General features: G+C 48.3%; 1 protein-coding gene across 1 annotated transcript in view; it reads right to left on the reverse strand.

The window, feature by feature from the left end:
* exoc6b (exocyst complex component 6B) overlaps positions 1-15,639 on the reverse strand; it is a 495,523-nt gene that overhangs the window by 18,599 nt on the left and 461,285 nt on the right. Inside the window, exons 16-18 of the mRNA XM_033043459.1 lie at positions 11,044-11,155; positions 7,196-7,330; positions 3,083-3,262 (exon numbers count right to left, since the gene is read on the reverse strand). Coding sequence (XP_032899350.1) covers positions 3,083-3,262; positions 7,196-7,330; positions 11,044-11,155 — 427 coding nt within the window. The remainder of the gene's footprint in view (positions 1-3,082; positions 3,263-7,195; positions 7,331-11,043; positions 11,156-15,639) is intronic.

Raw genomic sequence — 15,639 nt, forward strand, 5'->3', positions numbered from 1 at the left:
GGGTGAGACTGGTCCTTGATGATGCTGCTGGCCTTGCCGAGGCAGCGTGAAGTGTAGATGGAGTCAATTATCTGAATGGTGGCCGATTAGGAAAAGGGGAGATGCAACGACACCTGGGTGTCATGGTACACCAGTCATTAAAAGTAGGCATGCAGGTGCAGCAGGCAGTGAAGAAAGCGAATGGTATGTTAGCATTCATAGCAAAAGGATTTGAGTATAAGAGCAGGGAGGTTCTACTGCAGTTGTACAGGGCATTGGTGAGACCACACCTGGAGTATTGCGTACAGTTTTGGTCTCCTAATCTGAGAAAAGACATTCTTGCCATAGAGGGAGTGCAGAGAAGGTTCACCAGACTGATTCCTGGGATGTCAAGACTTTCATATGAAGAAAGACTGGATAGACTCGGCTTGTACTCGCTAGAATTTTGAAGATTGAGGGTGGATCTTATAGAAAATTACAAAATTCTTAAGGGGTTGGACAGGCTAGATGCAGGAAGATTGTTCCCGATGTTGGGGAAGTCCAGGACAAGGGGTCACAGTTTGAGGATAAGGGGGAAATCTTTTAGGACAGAGATGAGAAAAACATTTTTCACACAGATAGTGGTGAATCTGTGGAATTCTCTGCCACAGAAGGTAGTTGAGGCCAGTTCATTGGCTATATTTAAGAGGGAGTTAGATGTGGCCCTTGTGGCTAAAGGGATCAGGGGGTATGGAGAGAAGGCAGGTACAGGATACTGAGTTGGATGATCAGCCATGATCATATTCAATGGCGGTGCAGGCTCGAAGGGCCGAATGGCCTACTCCTGCACCTATTGTCTATGTTTCTATGTTTCTAAACATAAGATAACATATGACTAGAACTGGACGTAATACTCCACATGTGGCCTCGCCCACAGCAAGCAGAGGGGAGAAGAGGGAGTGGCCGGGGTGAGACTGGTCCTTGATGATGCTGCTGGCCTTGCCGAGGCAGCGTGAGGTGTAGATGGAGTCGATGGAAGGGAGGTCGGTTTGCGCGATGATCAGGGCTGCGTCCTCAACACTTTCTGGCGATCTTGGATGGAGCAGCAGCAAGCAAGCAGTGGTCGTTGAGATGACGGTTCAGTTGCCTGATAACAGCTGGGAAGAAACTGCCCCTGAATCTGGAGGTGTGGGTTTTCAATGGTACAGTGAAAATCTTCACTGTTGCATACTATCCAGTGAATGACAAAACCATAGCCTTCCGCAGTTTACAGACACAGGATTAAAAAGGTAAATTATTTAATACAAGGTAAAGTCCGATTAAAGATATATATTGATCTCCCACAGTTATCTAGACTACACTTCTTCCCACCCTACTCCCAATTCCTCCGTCTACGCCGCATCTGCGCCCAGGATGAGGTGTTCCATATCAGGTCATCGGAGATGTCCTCATTCTTTAGGGAACGGGGGTTCCCCTCTTCCATTATAGATGAGGCTCTCACTAGGGTCTCCTCCATATCCCGCAGCTCCGCTCTTGCTCCCCCTCCCCCCCCCCCCACCCCCCCACTCGTTACAAGGGCAGAGTCCCCCTCGTCCTCACCTTCCACCCCATCAGCCGTCACATACAACATATAATCCTCCGACAATTTCGCCACCTCCAACGGGATCCCACCACTGGCCGCATCTTCCCATCTCCACACCTTTCTACTTTCCGCAGAAACCGTTTCCTCCGCATCTCCCTGGTCAATTTGTCTCTTCCCACCCAAACCACCCCCTCCCCAGGTACTTTCCCCAGCAACTGCAGAAGATGCAACACCAGTCCCTTTACCTCCCCCCTCGACTCCATCCAGGGATCCCGACAGTCTTTCCCGGTGCGGCAGAGGTTCACCTGCACCTCCTCCAACCTCATCTACTGTATCCACTGTTCCGGGTGTCAACTTCTCTACATCGGCGAGACCAAGCGCAGGCTCGGCGATCGTTTCGCTGAACACCTCCGCACATTCCGTCGAAACCTACCTGATTTCCCGGTTGCTCAACACTTCAACTCCCCCTCCCATTCCCACACTGACCTTTCTGTCCTGGGCCTCCTCCATTGTCAGAATGAGGCCCAGTGCAAATTGGAGGAACAGCACCTCATATTTCGCTTGGGCAGCTTACACCCCAGCGGTATGAACATTGACTTCTCTAACTTCAAGTACCCCTTGCTTTCCCTCTCTCTCTCCACTCCCCTTCCCCTTCCCAGTTCTCCCACCAGTCTAGCCGTCTCCGACTACATTCTATCTCTGTCCCGCCCACTCCCCTGACATCAGTCTGAAGAAGGGTCTCGACCCGAAACGTCACACATTCCTTCTCACCAGAGATGCTGCCTGTCCCGCTGAGTTACTCCAGCATTTTGTGTCTATCTCTGAATAAAGATAGTTCCTAAGATCTCCACTGAGGAAGATGCTGATCAGGACAATAGACAATAGGTGCAGGAGTAGGCCATTCGGCCCTTCGAGCCAGCACCTCCATTCAATGTGATCATGGCTGATCACCCACAATCAGTACCCCGTTCCTGCCTTCTCCCCATATCCCCTGACTCCGCTATCTTTAAGAGCCCTATCTAGCTCTCTCTTGAAAGCATCCAGAGAACTGGCCTCCACCGCCCTCTGAGGCAGAGAATCCCACAGACTCACCACTCTCTGTGAGAAAAAGTGTTTCCTCATCTCTGTTCTAAATGGCTTACCCCTTATTCTTAAACTGTGGCCCCTGGTTTTGGACTCCCCCAACATCGGGAACATTTTTCCTGCCTCTAGCGTGTCCAAACCCTTAACAATCTTATATGTTTCAATAAGATGCCCTCTCATCCTTCTAACTTCCAGAGTATACGTGCCCAGCCACTCCATTCTCTCAGCATATGACAATCCCGCCATCCTGGGAGTTAACCTGGTGACCGCTCTCTGATTGTGGTAGGATGATTCATTTGCCTGATAACGGCTGGGAAGAAACTGTTCCTGAATCTGGAGGTGTGCGTTTTTACACTTCTGATGGGAGAGGGGAGAAGAGGGAGTGACGGGGGCGAGACTGGGGGGGGGGGGGGGGGGGGGGGGGAGGAGTGATGGGGGGGCACAGAGGCTGCCACTCACCGGCAGGTGGGTGAAGACGGCAAAGGTACTGCGCAGGAAGGCGATGAGGTCGAGCAGGTAATCGCTGGCGTGCCCGTTGGACTCCCCTCTCATCCAGTCATAGTCGGCGAGCTGCAGGAACTGGTCGATCTTCTGGTTGAGTTTGGTGTAGATCTCTTCCTCTGCGGCATGCCGGGCATCCTGTGCAGAAACACATGCCCATGATCAATGGACAATGGTCATAGACAATGGACAATGGTCAATGGACAATGGACTAATCTGAGGAAAGACATTCTTGCCATAGAGGGAGTACAGAGAAGGTTCACCAGACTGATTTCTGAGATGCCAGGACTTTCATATGAAGAAAGACTGGCTAGACTTGGTTTGTACTCGCTAGAATTTAGAAGATTGAGGGGGGATCTTATAGAAACTTACAAAATTCTTAAGGGGTTGGACAGGCTGGATGCAGGAAGATTGTTCCCGATGTTGGGGAAGTCCAGAACAAGGGGTCACAGTTTAAGGATAAGGGGGAAATCTTTTAGGACCGAGATAAGAAAAACATTTTTCACACAGAGAGTGGTGAATCTGTGGAATTCTCTGCAACAGAAGGTAGTTGAGGCCAGTTCATTGGCTATATTTAAGAGGGAGTTAGATGTGGCCCTTGTGGCTAAAGGGATCAGGGGGTATGGAGAGAAGGCAGGTACAGGATACTGAGTTGGATGATCAGCCATGATCATATTGAATGGCGGTGCAGGCTCGAAGGGCCGAATGGCCTACTCCTGCACCTATTTTCTATGTTTCTATGTCATGGTCAATGGTCAATGGTCAATGGTCAATGGACAATGGTCAATGGACAATGGTCAATGGACAATGGTCAATGGACAATGGACAATGGTCAATGGTCAATGGACAATGGTCACGGACAATGGTCAATGGTCAATGGACAATGGTCACGGACAATGGACAATGGACAATGGTCAATGGTCATGGACAATGGACAATGGTCAATGGTCAATGGACAATGGTCACGGACAATGGACAATGGTCAATGGTCACGGACAATGGACAATGGACAATGGTCAATGGTCACGGACAATGGACAATGGTCAATGGTCAATGGTCACGGACAATGGACAATGGTGAATGGTCACGGACAATGGTCAATGGACATGGACAATGGTCAACGGACAATGGTCAATGGTCACGGACAATGGACAATGGACAATGGTCAATGGTCACGGACAATGGACAATGGTCAATGGTCAATGGTCACGGACAATGGACAATGGTGAATGGTCACGGACAATGGTCAATGGACATGGACAATGGTCAACGGACAATGGTCAATGGACACGGACAATGGTCAATGGATATGGACAATGGTCAATGGACATGGACAATGGTCAACGGACAATGGTCAATGGACACGGACAATGGTCAATGGTCAATGGACAATGGTCAATGGACAATGGTCAATGAACAATGGTCAATGGACAATGGTCAATGGTCACGGACAATGGACAATGGTCAATGGACAATGGTCAATGGACAATGGTCAATGGACAATGGTCAATGGTCACGGACAATGGACAATGGTCAATGGACAATGGACAATGGACAATGGTCAATGGTCAATGGACAATGGACAATGGTCATGGACAATGGACAATGGTCAATGGACAATGGTCAATGGTCAATGGACAATGGTCAATGGTCACGGACAATGGTCAATGGACAATGGTCAATGGACAATGGTCAATGGTCAATGGTCAATGGACAATGGTCAATGGACAATGGTGAATGGTCACGGACAATGGTCAATGGACATGGACAATGGTCAACGGACAATGGTCAATGGACACGGACAATGGTCAATGGACATGGACAATGGTCAATGGACATGGACAATGGTCAATGGACACGGACAATGGTCAATGGTCAATGGACAATGGTCAATGGACAATGGTCAATGGACAATGGTCAATGGACAATGGTCAATGGTCAATGGACAATGGTCAATGGACAATGGACAATGGACAATGTACAATGGTCAATGGTCAATGGTCACAGACAATGGACAATGGTCAATGGTCAATGGACAATGGACAATGGTCAATGGACAATGGACAATGGCCACGGACAATGGACAATGGTCAATGGACATGGACAATGGACAATGGTCAATGGTCAATGGTCAATGGACAATGGTCAATGGTCAATGGACAATGGTCAATGGACATGGACAATGGACAATGGTCAATGGTCACGGACAATGGTCAATGGACAATGGTCAATGGACAATGGTCAATGGTCAATGGTCAATGGACAATGGTCAATGGACATGGACAATGGTCAACGGACAATGGTCAATGGACATGGACAATGGTCAACGGACAATGGTCAATGGACACGGACAATGGTCAATGGACAATGGTCAATGGACAATGGTCAATGGTCACGGACAATGGACAATGGTCAATGGTCAATGGACAATGGTCAATGGACAATGGTCAATGGTCATGGACAATGGACAATGGTCAATGGACAATGGACAATGGACAATGGTCAATGGTCAATGGACAATGGACAATGGTCATGGACAATGGACAATGGTCAATGGACAATGGTCAATGGTCAATGGACAATGGTCAATGGTCACGGACAATGGTCAATGGACAATGGTCAATGGACAATGGTCAATGGTCAATGGTCAATGGACAATGGTCAATGGACAATGGTGAATGGTCACGGACAATGGTCAATGGACATGGACAATGGTCAACGGACAATGGTCAATGGACACGGACAATGGTCAATGGACATGGACAATGGTCAATGGACATGGACAATGGTCAATGGACACGGACAATGGTCAATGGTCAATGGACAATGGTCAATGGACAATGGTCAATGGACAATGGTCAATGGACAATGGTCAATGGTCAATGGACAATGGTCAATGGACAATGGACAATGGACAATGTACAATGGTCAATGGTCAATGGTCACAGACAATGGACAATGGTCAATGGTCAATGGACAATGGACAATGGTCAATGGACAATGGACAATGGCCACGGACAATGGACAATGGTCAATGGACATGGACAATGGTCAATGGTCAATGGACAATGGTCAATGGTCAATGGACAATGGTCAATGGACATGGACAATGGACAATGGTCAATGGTCACGGACAATGGTCAATGGACAATGGACAATGGACAATGGTCAATGGTCAATGGTCAATGGTCAATGGACAATGGTCAATGGACATGGACAATGGTCAACGGACAATGGTCAATGGACATGGACAATGGTCAACGGACAATGGTCAATGGACACGGACAATGGTCATGGACAATGGACAATGGTCAATGGTCAATGGACAATGGACAATGGTCATGAACAATGGTCAATGGACAATGGACAATGGTCAATGGACAATGGTCAATGGTCAATGGACAATGGTCAATGGACAATGGTCAATGGTCACGGACAATGGTCAATGGTCACGGACAATGGTCAATGGACAATGGTCATGGACAATGGACAATGGTCAATGGACAATGGTCAATGGTCAATGGTCACGGACAATGGACAATGGACAATGGTCATGGACAATGGACAATGGTCAATGGTCAATGGTCACGGACAATGGTCAATGGTCAATGGACAATGGTCATGGACAATGGACAATGGTCAATGGTCATGGACAATGGTCAATGGCCATGTTCATTAGTGATAGGAGCATAATTAGGCCATTTGGTCAATCAAGTATCCTCCACCATTCAATCATGGCTGATCTACCTCTCTCTGCAAACTCCATTCTCCTGCCTGCTCCCCATAACCCTTGACACCCGTAACTAATCAAGAAACCTCTGACACTTGTACTAATCAAGATAGGGTCAAGATCCTCCGTCAGACTCCATTGGACTCCAGTGGTGCTGGCTCGAAGGGCCGAATGGCCTCCTCCAGCACCTATTTTCCTATTTTCTATGTAACTGTTAATAATACTCTATCTAGCAATAATACTTCAATGGACAATATGTTGGAACAGAATTTCACTGTGCGATTGCAGAGGTGACACCAAATCGCCACAGAACCATTGACTCATCGAAGACCCACGGTTACCTTGAAGGTTGCTGTTCCATACAGCTTGGTGGCATGAACCGTATCTGGTGGTACATTGGTAATGTTGGTGATAAACTCCTCTAGAAACTTGCAGGATCCCTCCAGGTGTGTTGTGTTGATGATAATCTGTACAAGCTGCAAAAGGCAAGAAGAAAGAATGGGTCGACTGGGCTTATATTCACTGGAATTTAGGGGAGAGAGGGGATCTTATAGAAACACATAAAATTCTTAAAGGATTGGACAGGTTAGATGCGGAAAACATGTTCCCGATGTTGGGGGAGTCCAGAACCAGGGGTCACAGTTTAAGAATAAGGGGTAGACCATTTAGGACTGAGATGAGGAAAAACTTCTCCATCCAGAGAGTTGTGAATCTGTGGAATTCTCAGCCACAGAAGGCAATGGAGGCCAATTCACTGGATGTTTTCAAGAGAGTTAAGGGCCTGTCCCACTGTACGAGCTAATACAAGAGTTCTCCCGAGTTTCCCCTGATTCAAACTCGGAGAATTACTGTAATTTTTCAGCATGTTGAAAAATCTTCACAAGTCTTCACGAGCTTACCGCGTTTTCCGAGTACCTGCCATTAGCGTTACTAAGAGACGTCCTGAGCTCCAATGTACCCGCTACGTACATTCTACGTGCTTACCACGAGTTTGATTTTTTTTCTGGGGGTCCTTGTACATCAGTCTATGAAAGTAAGCATGCAGGTACAGCAGGCAGTGAAGAAAGTGAATGGCATGTTGGCCTTTATAACAAGAGGAATCGAATATAGGAGCAAAGAGGTCCTTCTGGAGTTGTACGGAGCCCTAGGGAGACCACGCCTGGAGTATTGTGTACAGTTTTGGTCCCCTAATTTGAGGAAGGACACTTTTGCTATTGAGGGAGTGCAGCGTAGGTTTACAAGGTTAATTCCCGGGATGGCGGGACTGTCATATGCTGAGAGAATGGAGCAGCTGGGCTTGTACACTCTGGGGTTTAGAAGGATGAGAGGGGTTCTTGTTTAAACATATAAGATTATTAAGGGTTTGGACACGCTAGAGGCAGGAAACATGTTTCCGATGTTGGTGGAGTCCAGAAACAGGGGCCACAGTTTAAGAATAAGGGGTTCTCTGGATGCTTTCAATAAAGAGTTAGATAGAGCTCTTATGGATAACAGTCAGCGGATATGGGGAGAAGGCAGGAAGGGGGTACTGAGTGTGGATGATCAGCCATGATCACATTGAATGGCGGTGCTGGCTCAAAGGGCCGAATGGCCTATTCCTGCACCTATTGTCTGTTGCTTATTGCCAGGATTCGACGGCCTGAGATATAGGGAGAGGTTGAGCAGGCTGGGACTCTATTCCTTGGAGCGCAGGAGGATGAGGGGTGATCTTATAGAGGTGTACAAAATCATGAGAGGAATAGATCCGGCACAGCGTCTCTTGCCCAGAGAGGGAAATGGAGGACCAGAGGAAATAGGTTTAAGGTGAAGGGGAAAAGATTTACATAGAAACATAGAAAATAGGTGCAGGAGTAGGCTATTCGGCCCTTCGAGCCTGCACCGCCATTCAATATGATCATGGCTGATCATCCAACTCAGTGTCCCATACCTGCCTTCTCTCCATACCCCCTGATCCCTTTAGCCCTATCCCTTAATAGGAACCTGAGGGGTAACTTTTTCACACAAAGGGTGGTGGGTGTATGGAACAAACTGCCAGAGGCGGTAGTTGAGGCTGGGACTATCCCAACGTTTAAGAAACGGTTAGACAGGTACATGGATAGGACAGGTTTGGAGGGATATGGACCAAACACAGGCAGGTGGGACTAGTGTAGCTGGGACATTGTTGGCCGGTGTGGGCTAGTTGGCCGAAGGGCCTGTTTCCACACTGTATCACTCTATGACTCAGTAACGTGCAACTGGACGACAAAATAAAAATTGTAACACGCACCTTACCTCAAGAAGTTCATTGACAACATTTGTGGAGGAAAGTGCAGTTAAGCAATACCCAGTAAAAAACATTTTAGTTTCATTTGCATTTCTGTTTTTTTCTGGAAATAGCAACAAAGCACTGAACGCTTCCAAAGCCACAAATAAGTAAATAGAAATGACAACAAGTTCAAGGAATTGTTGACGGGGCTCCTTGTGGTAAAGTAGAGAGACTAATTCTGGCTTTGTGGCAGAGGGTTATGTGAAAAATATACTTCTAGAGGCGCTGGGACGGCATCCTCAGTGATGTGACCTGGGGTCATCGGGTCTCACAACATCAGACACCCTCGCCCAGGCGACCCAGCCGGGGTTGATCAGGCCCCGACTTGCATCCCAGCACCAACCGCCCACGGATCAGCCATCTTAGTAACCACTCTGCAGGGGTTGGGAGACTCTAGTGCGTGGAGGGACTGTGGGGCTCCTCCTGGCTGGGCTCCTCCTGCGTCTCACCAGGTTCAAGGCCCGTGCATGTGCTGCACCTCTTTCTCCTTCTCCGAGCATTTCATTCTCGCCTGATGGATTTTTAGGCCGCGGTGGTTCATTAGGCCTTTCTGTAGCTTAGTTGGGTGTCTTTCTCACGACTGCGGTGCTAACCCGATATTCCCGATGTTGGGGGAGTCCAGAACCAGGGGCCACAGTTTAAGAATAAGGGGTAAGCCATTTAGAACGGAGACGAGGAAACACTTTTTCTCACAGAGAGCGGTGAGTCTGTGGAATTCTCTGCCTCAGAGGGCGGTGGGGGCAGGTTCTCTGGATACTTTCAAGAGAGAGCTAGATAGGGCTCTTAAAGATAGCGGAGTCAGGGGATATGGGGAGAAGGCAGGAACGGGGTACTGATTGGGGATGATCAGCCATGATCACATTGAATGGCGGTGCTGGCTCGAAGGGCCAAATGGCCTACTCCTGCACCTGTTGTCTATTGTCTATAACCCAGCCTGTCCCGGGTGCCGTCTTTCCGTCTCTCAACAGTCTCTCCAGTAGTCACCAAACTATTCTTGGTTGTCACCCAGTCTGTTCCTAGGTGCCACAGACTGAGCTAGACTTCATTGTGAAATATATACATCTTCTAGATGCGATGGGACACACATGCAGTGATGAGACCCGGGGCCATCGGGTGTTTCGGCTATCAACCCAACTGTGCAAAATATTAAGGAAAGAACTGCAGATGCTGGAAAAAAATCGAAGGTAGACACAAAATGCTGGAGAAACTCAGCGGGTGAGGCAGCATCTATGGAGAGAAGGAATTGGCGACGTTTTGGGTCGAGACCCTTGCAAATAGTCAGCTTGAGAGAACTGGACAAATCTTGTTTTGTTTCAATAGACAATAGACAATTGGTGCAGGAGCAGGCCATTCGGCCCTTCGAGCCAGCACCGCCATTCAATGTGATCATGGCTGATCATCCCCAATCAGTACCCCGTTCCTGCCTTCTCCCCATATCCCCTGACTCCGCTATCTTTAAGAGCCCTATCTAGCTCTCTCTGGCTGTTAATGTTTTTTCTCTCTCTCTCTCTCTCTCTTAATGTTTTATTATTATTAATGTTTAGTGTTTTCTGAGTCATTCGTAACTGTCACTATAAGTCATGTTGTTACTTGTGGGCGGAGCACCAAGGCAAATTCCTTGTATGTGAATACTTGGCCAATAAACTTACTTACTTGAAAGTTAAATCTGTGGAATTCTTTGCCACAGACGGCTGTGGAGGCCAAGTCAGTGGATATTTTTAAGGCAGAGATAGATTAGTGCAGGTGTCGGGGCTTACGGGGAGAAGGCAGGAGAATGGGATTAGGAGGGGGAGATTGATCAGCCATGATTGAATGGGGGAGTAGACTCGATGGGCCGAATGGCCTAATTCTGCCCCCATCCCTCGTGACCTTGTGACCACTCACCTCTGTCAGTCCCACATGCTGCTTCTTGATGACGTTTTGCAGGCAGTTGCTCAGGGTCCTGGTCATGAGGAGGTTGGTCGACTTTCGGATCATGTCATCCACCTCTGTGGAACTGAAAAGACGTTTTCTCTTTTAAGTCATTAAGCACACGGCACGGTGGTGCAGCGGTAGAGTTGCCGCCTTACAGCGCTTGCAGCGCCGGAGACCCGGGTTACATCCCGACTACGGGTGCTGTCTGTGAGGAGTTTGTACGCTCTCCACGTGACCTGCGTCAGCTACCCCCGAGATCTTCGGTTTCCTCCCACACTCCAAATACATGCAGGTTTGTAGGTTAATTGGCTTGTAGAAAAATCCAAAATTCTTAAGGGGTTGGACATGCTAGATGCAGGAAGATTGTTCCCGGTGTTGGGGGAAGTCCAGGACAAGGGGTCACAGTTTAAGGATAAGGGGGAAATCTTTTAGGACCGAGATGAGGAAAACATTTTTCACACAGAGAGTGGTGAATCAGTGGAATTCTCTGCCACAGAAGGCAGTTGAGGCCAGTTCATTGGCTATATTTAAGAGGGAGTTAGATGTGGCCTTTGTGGCTAAAGGGATCAGGGGGTATGGAGAGAGGGCAGGTACAGGATACTGAGTTGGATGATCAGCCATGATCATATTGAATGGCGGTGCAGGCTTGAAGGGCCGAATGGCCTACTCCTGCACCTATTGTCTATGTTTCTATGTATCAATGTAAAATTGTCCCTAGTGTGTAGGATGGTGATAATGTGCGGGGATCGCTGGTCGGCACGGACTCAATGGGCCGAAGGGCCTGTTTCTGCGCTGTATCTCTAAACTAAACTAAAATATAAAGGCACCTCTCCCAAGTTGAGGTCTATGTGAATATTGTGCTGATCAATGTGTGGTTAATTCAGACAAACCAAGCATAGACTCGCAGCGTTACGTTTGGTTGAGTTTAGTTCCAGCGTCAAGACTCGAGAGAGAGAGAGAGAAAGCATTTTATCGGGATGCATCACAGCACGGTTTGGGAACAGCTCCATCCAAGACCGCAGGAAATTGCAGCGAATTGTGGACGCAGCCCAGACCATCACACAAAACCAACCTCCCTTCCATTGACTCCATCTACACCTCATGCTGCCTCGGCAAGGCCAGCAGCATCATCAAGGACCAGTCGCACCCCAGGCCACTCCCTCTTCTCCCCCCTCCCATCAGGCAAAAGGAACAGAAGTGTGAAAACCTGATCTCCCGGTGGCTCAGCACTTCAACTCCCCCTCCCATTCCGAATCCGTCCTTTCTGTCCCTGGGCCTCCTCCATGGCCAGAGTGAGTCCCACCGCAAATTGGAGGAGCAGCACCTCATATTTCGCTTGAGATAGTTTACACCCCAGCGGTATGAACATTGGCTTCTCCAATTCAGGTAGTCCTTGCTTTCTCCCTCCTTCCCTTCCCCTTCCCAGCTCACCCTCAGCCCACTGTCTCCGCCTCTTCCTTTCTTTTTTCCCGACTCCCCGACATCAGTCTGAAGAAGGGTCTCGACCCAAAACATCGCCTATTCCTTCGCTCCATAGATGCTGCCTCACCCGCTGAGTTCCTCCAGCATTTTTGACTACCTCCAGATTCAGGGACAGCTTCTTCTCAGCTGTTATCAGGCAACTGAACCATCCTCTCACCAACTAGAGAGCAGTGCTGAACTACTATCTACCTCACTGGTGACCCTCGGACTATCCTTGATCGGACTTTGCTGGCTTTACCATGCACTAAACTTTATTCCCTTATCATGGAACTGTACACTGTAAATGGCTCGATTGTAATCATGTATTGTCTTTCCGCTGACTGGTTAGCGCGCAACAAAAGCTTTTCATTGTACCTCAATAGACAATAGAAAATAGGTGCAGGAGTAGGCCATTTGGCCCTTCGAGCCAGCACCGCCATTCAATGTGATCATGGCTGATCATCCCCAATCAGTACCCCGTTCCTACCTTCTCCCCATATCCCCTGACTCCACTATTTTTAAGAGCCCTATCTAGCTCTCTCTTGAAAGCATCCAGAGAACCGGCCTCCACCGCCCTCTGAGGCAGAGAATTCCACAGACTCACCACTCTATGTGAGAAAAAGTGTTTCCTCGTCTCCGTTCTAAATGGCTTACCCCTTATTCTTAAACTGTGGCCCCTGGTTCTGGACTCCCCCAACATGTTTCCTGCCTCTAGTGTGTCCAAGCCCTTAACAATCTTTAACCTTGGTACACGTGACAATAAGCTAAACTGAATAAAGTTAACTGATGTTTTGTTCAGTTTGGTTCTAGCCTCGAGACGAAAAGAGAGTCAAGGTGGTTTAATTGTCATACAGTATGTACCGAAAAATGGATCATTGAAACTCTTACTTGCAGCTGCATAATCAGCATGGAACACAGTTTAGTTTTAGGTACACAAAAAAGCTGGAGAAACTCAGCGGGTGCAGCAGCATCTGTGGAGCTCCATAGATGCTGCTGCACCCGCTGAGTTTCTCCAGCTTTTTTGTGTCCCTTCGATTTTCCAGCATCTGCAGTTCCTTCTTAAACAGTTTAGTTTTAGTTCATTTTAAAGGGCCTGTCCCACTGTACGAACTCATTCAAGAGCTCTACCGAGTTTAAAAAAAAATCAAGCTCGTGGTAAGCACGTGGAATGTACGTAGCGGGTACGTCGGAGCTCGGGGACGTGTCTTAGCGGCTCGTAACGCTAACGGCAGGTACTCGGGAAACGCGGTAAGATCGTGAAGACTCGTGAAGATTTTTCAACATGTTGAAAAATGTCCACGAGAGCCCCGAGTGCGGCCATTACCGTAATTCTCCGATTTGGAATCAGGGGAAACTCGGGAGAACTCTTGAATTAGCTCGTACAGTGGGACAGCCCCATTAGATGCTGGAGTAACTCAGCGGGACAGGCAGCATGTCTGGAGACAAGGAACAGATGACGGTTTCGGGTTGAGACCCTTAGTTTAGTTTAGTTTGGAGATACAGCACGGACATCGGCCATTCGGCCCACCGAGTCCGCGCCGACCAGCGATCCCCGTACACTAACACTATCCTACACGCACTAGGGACTAGTTACAATTTTACCAAAGCCAATTAACCTACAAACCTGCACGCCTTTTAAGTTTTGGAGGAAACCGGAGCTCACAAGGAAAACCCACGCAGGTCACGGGGAGAACGTGCAAACTCCGTACAGACAGCGCCCGTAGTCCGGATGGAACCCGGGTCTCTGGCGCTGTGAGGCAGCAACTCTACCGCTGTGCCACCGTGACGTTCGTACCATTCAATAATCATCAATAATTATCACAAAGGATAAGTTTTGAAAATCAAAAAAATGTGGTGGACGTAGAAGATGCTCGCAAACTGCACAATGATCTCAACACATCAGCAGGATAAACAATGACAATCTCAATTTAATTTTAGACAGCTGTAAATTTTGAAGCAGTCGCTGGATAAATGGGCAACTTGCTTAGTTCAAGAAATGCGTTACATTATCAGTGGGTAGACACAAAATGCTGGAGTAACTCAGCGGGACAGGCGGCATCTTTGGAGGCAAGGACTGGGTGACGTTTCCGGTTGGAGAGGAAGGGCCTCGACTCCGAAACGTCACCCGTTCCTTCTCTCCGGAGACGCCGCCTGTCCCGCTGAGTTAAGGGCCTGTCCCACTTTCACGACGTAACTCACGACCTCTGCCGAGTTTGCCCTTGACTCATACTCGCAGCATGGTCGTCACGAGGTCGTTGGAGGTCGTAGCAGACCGTGATGCTAGTCGTGGGTACTCGTGGCATCAAGTAGGTCGGGGCATTTTTTCTTGCATGATGAAAAATGTCCACGAGTAAAAAAGGTCATGAAAGTGGGACATGCCCGTTACTCCAGCATTTTGTGCCCTAAGAACATTGCAAAGGACTGGTCTGCCCCAACAGCTGCTGACAACCTTCTACCGCTGCACCACAGAGAGCATATTAACGTATGGCATCTCTGTGTGGTATCTCAGCTACACGGAGGCGGAGAGGAGCGTCGTCCACAGAGCGCAGAAGATTATTGGGACACAGCTACCAGCCTTGGAGGGCATCTACCACACACGGTGCCTCAGGAAGGCCGTCGGCATCCATAAAGACTCCTCACACCCTTGTAATGGACTGTTCGAACTACTTCCCTCCGGCAGACGTTACAAGGCCTTCTACGCCCGAACCTCCAGACTCAGGAACAGCTTCATCCCCAGAGCTATAGCGGCTCTGAACCGGCCCCGCTGAGTGCCCCCCACCCCCCCTGGACTGTCTCCCTCGGATGGTCACCTCGCACTTCAACCCGGCACAGACACATTTGTACTTTAGACTGTTTTATTGTTCTTTTTTTTTATAAATCATATTTCTCGGGGTATCTAAATCAAAATTGTATTAGTTATTTAAGTTATGACAGCGGATGGAAGCTGCATACCAAATCTCGTTGCGCTTATGTGCAATGACAATAAAATATATTATTATTATAATATTATTATTATTATTATCTGCACTGCCTTCCTACGCATTACCAATGGATGATGTTCAGGGATACTCAGAGGTCTTCGTTGACTAATCCTCAAAGCCAACT

Source organism: Amblyraja radiata, chromosome 1 (assembly GCF_010909765.2).
Source record: "Amblyraja radiata isolate CabotCenter1 chromosome 1, sAmbRad1.1.pri, whole genome shotgun sequence".
NCBI lineage: Eukaryota > Metazoa > Chordata > Chondrichthyes > Rajiformes > Rajidae > Amblyraja > Amblyraja radiata.